The sequence below is a fragment of the Cynara cardunculus genome (genome assembly GCF_001531365.2).
Source record: "Cynara cardunculus var. scolymus isolate 2C chromosome LG 3, CcrdV1, whole genome shotgun sequence".
Taxonomy (NCBI): Eukaryota; Viridiplantae; Streptophyta; class Magnoliopsida; order Asterales; family Asteraceae; genus Cynara; species Cynara cardunculus.
Genome location: NC_037530.1, coordinates 4,545,039 through 4,554,869, shown reverse-complemented (window position 1 = coordinate 4,554,869; position 9,831 = coordinate 4,545,039). Strand labels below are relative to the sequence as shown.

The following is a 9,831-nucleotide window of genomic DNA, read 5'->3' as shown; positions in this document are numbered from 1 at the left end:
AAGATCCTGAGCGATACAGACGGTTAGTTGGAAAACTTAACTACTTAACCGTTACCCGACCAGATATTTCCTTTGTCGTCAGTGTCCTAAGTCAGTTYATGGCCACTCCATACACGGGACACTGGGATGCTGCTCTTCGTGTCTTGAGGTATCTCAAGGCCACACCAGGTAYAGGGATCTTATATTCTGATCAGGGTCATTGTCGTGTGGGTGCTTTCACAGAAGATGGAGATGGACGTATATCTGGATTCTCAGACGCAGACTGGGCAGGCTGTCCTATTTCCCGTCGATCCACCACGGGGTATTGTGTTTTCGTTGGAGGAAATCTTGTGTCCTGGAAGAGTAAGAAACAACATACTGTATCCAGATCAAGTGCCGAGTCAGAATACAGAGCTATGGCAGATGTTACATCAGAGATGATATGGGTTCGTCGTCTTCTCAGAGAACYCGGGGTTATCTCTGAAGACTTGATGCGATTATACTGTGATAATCAATCGGCTATACATATAGCTAAAAATCAAGTATTCCATGAGAGAACTAAACACATTGAAGTTGATTGTCACCTAATYAGAGATCGGGTAGTCGGCACCCAAAAGGATCCTCCATCTATCCAGCCAATTCATGTTAACAGAGTTCCAACTAGCAGATATCTTCACAAAACCACTCCGGAAGACTCAAATAGACTTCATATGTAACAAGTTGGGCATGATTAACATCTATGCTCCTACTTGAGGAGGAGTGTTAGTTGTAAATAGCTATAGCTTAGGGATCTGTATGTAATTTATTATTGCTTATTAGTCCCTCTCTAATCCTATAAATAGAGGGCTCATCTAGTCTTGTAAATACATTTTTATATAATACCAATTCGGTTTCACACCATTTACAAGAACCACATAGGCACATACAAGTAACCAACTAACCGTATCTCCATATCATTTTAAAAGTGGATCAGCCAGGCTTGCAGAAATAATTGCTACTTAGTTTAATATGATGCTAAAAATGTAGTTTGGTACCATCAAGCACAACAAATATGAAGAGCAATTCATGTAAATAGATGGAGACCTGGATATAGGCTAGTATGTCATCGGATGTCACTCTCAATCCTTCCCCATGTTGCTTGGAAATCCATTGATAGAGCTTTTCCTGCACAAACAAAGCATTAATAAAACAATATGTTTGCTACACAGGGCAGCTAGAGTATACATTCAAATAAAACCTAAATAAGATTTTACAGTAAAAAGTTGCATAATAAACAAATGCACATTGTCGTAAGAGACCTAGTCATGAGGCCTGTCAAATGCACAACTTTTAGGCCTCAGCTTGGCTGAGGTCCAAATGGCTTCATTGATGGGTGCCTCGACTTTAGGTGCAGCCGTGCAAGGAAAAATGGAAAATAGCTAAGGCGCCATAGTGACAAGGTGCCCCACATCGCAACAAAAATCATAACCCCCCCAAGCATGGCATTCGCATCGTGACAACTGTTTTCCCAAAGTGCCACATGTGCATTTAATTTCCACTAAAAGTGCACTGAATAGTAACTACAAAAGCTACATAAACCCACAACCGCATGATTATGTCACATTTAAACCTCAATACTTGTGCATTTGATATCAAAAAAAAATCATCCCTCATCTCCAACATTCTTTTCATATATACAAGCCTACTGTCGGTATCATGAGGCGTTTTCCCTCGGTGAGGACAAATGTAAGCCTCGTTTGAGGCATACTCCTCAAGAAGAAAATAAATATAAATAAAGAATATTATATACCTAATATTATAGGTTTTATATATATACATTATACACAAAAAATATACATAAATATAATCTGCATTCCACTGCCACTTTATATACATAAACATATACATCATAAACAGAAAGTATATATACAATATACAAAATTTGTTATATTAGAGAAGACAAGAATTAGGTTAATAATTAACAAACAAAATATACTATCAGTAAGTCAAAGAAGTGAGAAATAGACAAGAAGTTATCAAAAATATATATTGAAACGCAGCTGTTAAATTAGAAAAAAAGATACACCAGCGAGGAGGGCCATACGAGCGAGCAAATAGGAAAAAAAATATACAAAAGAATATCAAATTATAAGTAATTCAAGTTCAATCTGCACCAATGAGAAGTGAGAAGGAGGGGTGTACAAGTAGACCAGAGAAAGCCTAAGTTGGAATATAAGAGAAATGGGGCAGAAGAGAGCATAAGTCGTGATTCGTAATGGAAGAACCCTAACGCCTCAGCCCCCCCCCCCCCCCACCTCGCGCCTCAATGCGAGGCGCACAACTCATCTAACCCAACAGGGGCACTGCCTCATAGTCGATTTCTCACTGCCTCGCCTCGAGGCACGCCTCGAGGAGTACGCGTCTGGCGCTTTTTAAAACCATGGATGCATTAAGCAGTTTTCTTTAAATTTATAAAAGCAGCACATATATGATTGGTACAGAAATAGAGATTTACAAATGACAAGTCTAACAATAATAAATAAGCTACCTATTTGGCATATAGTTCAACGGGAATGTTTAACAAATAATCAAATATTTAAAAACCCCCCTTTACTAACACAACATTGAGAAAATTGTAAGCCAAACGCAAAGACACAACTATTTTGTAATTATTGCAGATGCATAAATAGGTATATTTGGATTGGGATTTTACTAAAAAAGAAAGCATTGCATTTCATGGAGCAACTCAAAATGGGAAGTGTTGCAGGTTTTGGCACAAAAGTAGCAAATTACATTAAACAATAATAAATGTACCAATTAAGACAATCTGCTAATATTAATATTGATAAATTAAATAATAAAAATAACAAGCAATCAAAATAAGCAGTGGCATAAAGAAAATACATTACTAAATAAAGCAAATCTCACAGTGACTGAGTTGTAAGTTCATAACTCACAGCTGGAAATGAATAATAAATCTCACCTTAAGTGACTCAACTCTCAAGACACGACCAAACAGCAAATAAACTAGAGTGGAAAAAATCAAACAGCAAAAAGTTGCTCAATCAGAATCAACCAAAATTGCACGGATCACATCCCAGCCAGATCCCTTTGTCGTGCACAGCAATTTCAGACAGGTAAGTTAAGCAAAGACTGCTAGAGTAGAGAGGAGAAAGCAGAATCCAGGGTTTTTGCCCTTCTGAATAGCAACGTAAATTAGAGTAGGAAAAATCAAACAGCAAAAATTGCTCAACCAAAATTGCACAGAGCACTTCATCGGTCATGAGATCCCTTTGTTGGACACAGCATGTCAGTCGTTGGTTGTTGCATGGTGCAGTACAATCAGTCAGCTCTTTCGCAAAGCAAAGACTACTAGATTAGATGAGAGTAGAATCCAGGGTTTTTTTTCCCTAATTTGACATTTTGAGATTCATCTCATCCACTTAATTCATCACAATTAATTTGCTTAAATTACCGATTTTTTGATGCTTCAATGGCTGATTACCATAGTCAAGATAGTAGACCATATGTCCCTGCTTAAAATGATTCTTTGAATACTATATCGTATATTGCTAGTATAATTAATTATCAAAAGCCACTATACAAACTCATATTATGATATTCATGAACTTATACAACTAGTCTGATAAACTATATTGTAATGTTAATGTTACCAGATTACACTAATATCATTGTAGCATACAAAGTACTACACAACCATAAAAATTCTTGATCACGTTCACATACATTGTACGAACTTTCTTCTTTTAGAAAACCAACCACAAGTCCACAACACTTATTTTGGCAACGTATCATGTATTTTCTAGATTAATAAACACCATACACAATTTCCTTTTATATTCCCAATAGCTCTATATAACGATGTTATAATATAATGGCCATAAACGGAATCTTAAGAAGCTTAAAATCTTTCTGGAAACAAGTAAGAAGCTTATTGTAATGGCCAATAAGATAGGGCGTTCATCAAGCCTTCTTTAAGTCGGAGTGTAGCGAAGTGGTGCACTCGTGGCACACTTATACAGATAGCTATCGATGGGGCTAATCAAGAAAATAGCCTTTGCTATAGACCTCCCCCACATAAATAATAAAAACGATTTGATTCCTTCATAATGCCTTAGCCTCAAATAATATGTGGTCAATAGCCCACTTCCACGCTTTCTTTTTATTGTTCACAAGTCTTGAACTCTCATAAATTTATTGGTTTTGGTTAGGCGTAGCTTGGGTTTCCTTTGTTCATCATGCATTATCTTTGTCTTAATGATGACTTAAGATAATCTAGTGAGCCCTACTACAAATCTCTTCCAAGACCTCTCCAAACCCATATAGGAAGGCTAAGGTTCATCTTTATTAAGTGTCCCACATCTCAACACTCTTTTTGTCTTTTCATATATACAAGCCTACTACGAGGCGTCATGATGTTCCACTATCACTCCCCTCAATTACTTAATAAGATAGCCTTTCAATAGTTCTGATCCTTGATTAATTTTATGCAACTTGAGTCCATTGTCATTAAAGGTGTGGATAGTCATGATCTAGTCCTAAGGTCCATTGAGGCACAATTTTGGCGCCTTGCCAAGGTTGAGGCACGTTGACTTCAAGGAGGAGCAAAGAATGAGGCTTATGTGACACGAATTTCGTAGAAGAGGTGTGCAAGTGACAAGTACAAATATATACATTTTTATGTCAAAGTTACCTTGCAATTAATGTTAAGTAGTTGCTTAAAATGCCCATTTTTATTCAAGTTAATTTAACTTTTTGAGGCTATTTAAGTTGAAAACAAAAAAAAAAAAAAAAATTTGATTGTTTGCTGCTGTCTCCAAACAGCAGCCCTGCAGTAGCCAAACAGCACAAATGCTGCAGCCAAACAGCCATTCTGCAGCCAAGCAGTCCCTGTATCCAAACAGCAGCCAGCAGCTGCTGTATCCAAACACTAGCTGCTGCCAAACAGCCCTGTTCAGCCCAAAAAGAAGGAAAAAAAAAGAAAAGAAAGGAAGCTGCAGCCCAAAAGAACAAAATAAACAGCAGCCCAAAATCAAGCCTTGACAGCAGCTGCTGCCAAACAGTCTTACTGCAGCCCAAAAGAAAAACCCGTGAAGAAACAGAAGAAGAGAAGAAGCAGCAGCAGCCTTGGGCTGCTGCCCAAGACCAAAATCAGAAGCGATTGAGAAGTGCGATGGAGACGGGACATCGTGCAACTATCGACGTGGGCAGCGAGAGAGAAATCGGAGGATCGTGGGCGAGTACGAGGAAGATCGTGGAAAGAGAGATGGCGATTAAAAGGAAGAAATCGATTGAAGGAAAGGTCTGTCGATTGGAGGAGAAAAGAGAAGTTGAGAGGAGACAGCAGGTTATCAGAGAAGAGAAGTCGAGAGGCTGGGAGCGATCAAAGAGGACATTAGCAGGCTGTTCGATTGGGGATATAGAAGTCGATTACGAGGAAGAGGAGAAATCGAGGAGGACAGAACCTATCGATTGAAGCAGTCAATCAAGAGGAAAAATCGAGAGACTGAAAATTGAGAGAGGGAAGCAGAAATCAAAGAGGCTGTCAATTGAAAGGTATTAACAAACAGAAGAGAACAGAACCTGTGGATTGGGGGGAGAAACAAGGACCAATTTCCTAATTTTAGGAGTGTTTTCTGAGACGAATTCTAAAGGTTATCGTCAATTTCTCCATTTCAATCAACAGGTTAGTTTATATCAGTCTTGGAAATGTGCAGTTAATTTCTTTAATTTCTAGCAATTGGGTAGCTCATTGATTATGATTGTGACTGTGTTGAGACTGGATTTGGTTCATGATTAATAAATTTCATTTATGCAATCCTTGTGCCCTTTTGTTTTCTCCTATTCGAGTTTGATTACGTAAGTTGGATCCCTTTCTTAGTCTAATTTGGATTTGAATTGCTAGGGTGATTTATGAATCCGTAATTGTTTGTAAATCTCTCTCGGTAGCAAATGATGCACGGTTGGCAAGTGTGTTAATTGTATGTATTGTAGGATGGCATAACCCAACTCACATAAACGGCATCCGTTTATTGGTTGGTTTCAGTATTTGTATGAACTTAATGCAATTGACAATTAAAGTCCAAGTCCGTGACTGGATTAAATTAGTTGATTAAAGGCTAGTTATCGGGGCGTCTCGTATTAGTCATGTTTTATGTCAAATAGAATGTCAATGCGTATTGGTGTTCAATCCGATTTGAGATCCTTTTAGAGAATGGTTTGGTCGGGTCAGTGATACGTAATTCACATGATTATTCAATCGATACTCATTGCTAGATTATTTCGTATATCGCCTAAAAGTCTTTATTTAATTGGCAATTTTTTTTATTATTTTATAAATCATCCAAACCCCCCCCCCCCTTTTATATATAGTGTTTTATTGTTAATGAATTTGCACACGTTTACGTCTTGGATTTATAGTTAACACCGAGTCCCTGAGGAGACGACCCTACTTATCGCTATCACAAGTGTGTTTTAGAGATAATAGGCTTATTTTATAAAATTCTATTATTTGCCGGACTCGACACCCGTCAGCAAGTCAACATTGTTTTGGCATGTTGAAAGAATCAACTTTTTCCCTTAGGCCTTTCTAATTTAAATTCTTAAGACCATTAAACATGTTTAAACTAATATATGGTAGAAAGAGGGAAACAACATTAGAGAATCACATCAGGGCCCTCCCACTATCTCATATAAGCCTCTGTCTTGTGTGCCTCTTCATCTCTTCCATCTCTCGTCTCATCTCTTTTGATGAATTTGTTAAATGCCTCTGAAGTTAATTCAATCTTGGTGATTAATATGTTGTTAATGTTGTACAGATGTCAATAATCTATGCTATCAAAGTTGCTGTTAGTCGAATATCAACAGTTAACCAATGTGGGTGATTAATCAACGTAAAGGTGATTGTTAAATTATTAGTAGATAATTCTTTCATTTATTTATGCGACTCTGCGTGTGTGTATATATTCTTTGAGAGCTTTGTAAGTAATGTGTGTGCCTATGATGAGATGCATGCCTCTCTTTGTGCCTCGTAACTATGCCTTCTCAGGGCCTTGGCACCTTGATGCGCCTCTCCCCTATGGTAACACGACTTATATACCGCAGTTTCCCTTTCTTTTTGTCTTATCAAACTTGTATGCATTTTCTCCACTTGTATTAATATTACCACTATCTTGCATTTTCTCCATATGTTTTGACCTTTACCTTTTTCTTGGCTTCCCTCTTGGCTAGTTGCTACTACTCCGATTCTAAAACCACAATAAAGATCGTTTATGAAAAATCTTAAGCTATTTTGACCACATCATTTGCTATATTCAGTACATTGTTGCACTAATTAGCAAATAAATTGAAGGATATGGAACTTACACTTGGCCTATGAAACATCAGCAACATCCCAGCCCTATCGATTTGCTATTCACATAGTATCACCACATTCGATAAAAAGACTAATGATACACATAAATAGGTTAACACCAGCATCAACAAGGAAACCAAATTCCCATAAATGAAAAAACTAGGGTTCAATAGGTAACCTAATAAGATCACAACACACATCATCATATAATTTGAAAAGGATTTCATAGATTATATACCAATCCATGGCGTTCACCGGAAAGGAAAGACAGCTTCTGATGGCTCATGGCCTGTGAGTAAAGCTGAGAAAGAGAGTTAGCGGCACTGCAAAAAGTCGAGTACATCGTCCGATCGACTTCATCTAGGCTCGTTGCCAAAGATTTCCTCTTCTTTGCCATAATAATTATTCAAAAGCACAAATAAAAAAGGGTTCGTTTTCGTTCCCTGTAAAAACCCTAGTCCCAAGTATTTCGTGTGTTTCAATGAATCGGATTCCGGCAAGTTTCACGGCAAGAAGCAACCTTTGGTGATTGGATGTTACGTATGGATTTTGTGTATCTTATTCTTATGAATGTGAATCGGTGATGAAAGAGAAGACAGATGACAGGCCTTCTTAACCTATCTATACGTATCCTGTTTGTGTGTCTCACGCACGCGTTCTTTCCTTCGAGACTGGCGAGGAAGAAAGGGCCAAATTTCAGAACATGGAAACTTGAAGGGCTTGAATGAAAATTTATTACTTCCATAAAATACAACTAGGGTTGCCCTAAAACCGGTACACGGATAACCCAATTCAACCCTAACCGGAAAAAATAGGTCGATGAATCCAACTCAAATTAAAGTAGGACCTATCGGGTTTTAAGGGGTTGTTTGTTTACCTTTTAACAGTTACATTAATAGACAACATCTAAATTATTAAGAGATGAATCTTGTTTGGCAAAAAAAAAGTTTGTCCCTTAATGGTTCTAAAACCCTCTAAATGGTTTTGTATCATAGGTCTCCCTTAACCATTAAGCGTCCTAATTTCATTCTAAACAATTACCAAATAATTATATTTCATTTTCACTATATCATGAAAGTCTCTTAATCATTCTGATCACTTAATCATTCTGCACCAAATCATTCAGCAACTGTCAAACAATCCCTAAATCTTGTCGACATGGTCAGACCTGAATAGAATCAGGTACAAATCAATCCAAACCAACTTGATGAAAGAGATGAAAAATACAAAACCATTCCTTTCAAAAGGATAGAAAGTAAAAGGAAATTACATTCTTGGTCCCTATGTTTTATCTGCTTGTTGGTTTTGCTCTTTAAAATTCATTTACATCAGAGGTTCTTATTTCCTGTTTTACATACCAAAAATATTCTCAAGTTAACAACGTTAATGAAGTACCCTTTTAAGTTAGTCATGCTCGGTTCACATGAAGGACGATTTGATCTTTTTACCATGGTTTTTTCTGTTAAATAACTAGGAACAATATCAAAAATGTAACAAACTGTCCCATGTAGATAGAAAAGGCAGATTAGTGAGCTTACTATAAATTTAAAGTTGTGGGCTACTGTAACTTCCATCGTGATTTTAAGCTGAATCAAAATTATCAGGTTATCACGTTGTTGGGACGTTACAAGATTATTATCATGTTGTTGAAAATACAGGGTCATTCCTCTCAAAAACGATAAAAGTAAAGAGTGAATTACACTCTCGGTCCCTATGTTTTGTTTGCCTTTTGGTTTTGCTCCCTAAAATTCATTTATGTCGATGGTCCTTATTTCGTGTTTCACATGTCGAAAATGTTCCTTTAGTTAACAACGTTAATGAAGTATCCTGTAAGTTAGTCATGCGCCCTTCACGTGAGGGGCCATTTGATCTTTTTACCATGATTTTTTTCTTTTAAATAATAAAATCTTTTTATTTTTTTCATATATTTTTTTCACGTATATAATGTTACAGTTCTGTTTATAAGTGATTAAAAAAAATATTTCATAAAAATCATGATCAAGAAACACCATCATCAAACATTGTGCGACAACATCAGAATTATAAGTCTACAATTCAACTTGATCTCAAGAGTTGCAGCGGAAATAAAGTACACTGCTGAGATTTATTACAAAACTAGGAATAAATTCTAGGCGACTATATAACTAGAAGAAAGTGCATTCCCTTCAAAACTCCAGCTCACACTTTCCTCTTGACCTTGCTAGAGCTCTCGACGTGGTACTTCCCTGAAAATGTTTTCAGTTAAGGTCTAGTGAATTATGTCTAACACATTAATACATGTTTAAATATTTCATTTAAAACACAATCGAAAATAACAATGTACGCATCAAAATCAATAAAATGCCAAACACTCGTTGCAACGGTTGAACACACTTATTGTCACACACACACACACACACACTTGTGACCAGTCAATTGGGCCCCCACATTTGCCTTATAAGTGAGCTATATGAAACGAATTCATGTGCTTCATTCAAGTACACACTTTCCGTAAATCA

The 9,831-nt window shown here is 37.0% G+C and overlaps 1 protein-coding gene across 1 annotated transcript in view; it reads right to left on the bottom strand.

Annotated features, from left to right (window-relative positions):
• The window catches only part of LOC112508769, a 17,721-nt gene extending 9,712 nt beyond the window's left edge, over window positions 1-8,009 (bottom strand). The window contains exons 1-2 of the mRNA XM_025113513.1: window positions 7,572-8,009; window positions 1,063-1,143 (exon numbers count right to left, since the gene is read on the bottom strand). Of these exons, the coding sequence (XP_024969281.1) occupies window positions 1,063-1,143; window positions 7,572-7,730 (240 nt within the window). The 5' untranslated portion in view covers window positions 7,731-8,009. The remainder of the gene's footprint in view (window positions 1-1,062; window positions 1,144-7,571) is intronic.
• Window positions 8,010-9,831: the final 1,822 nt, after the last annotated feature.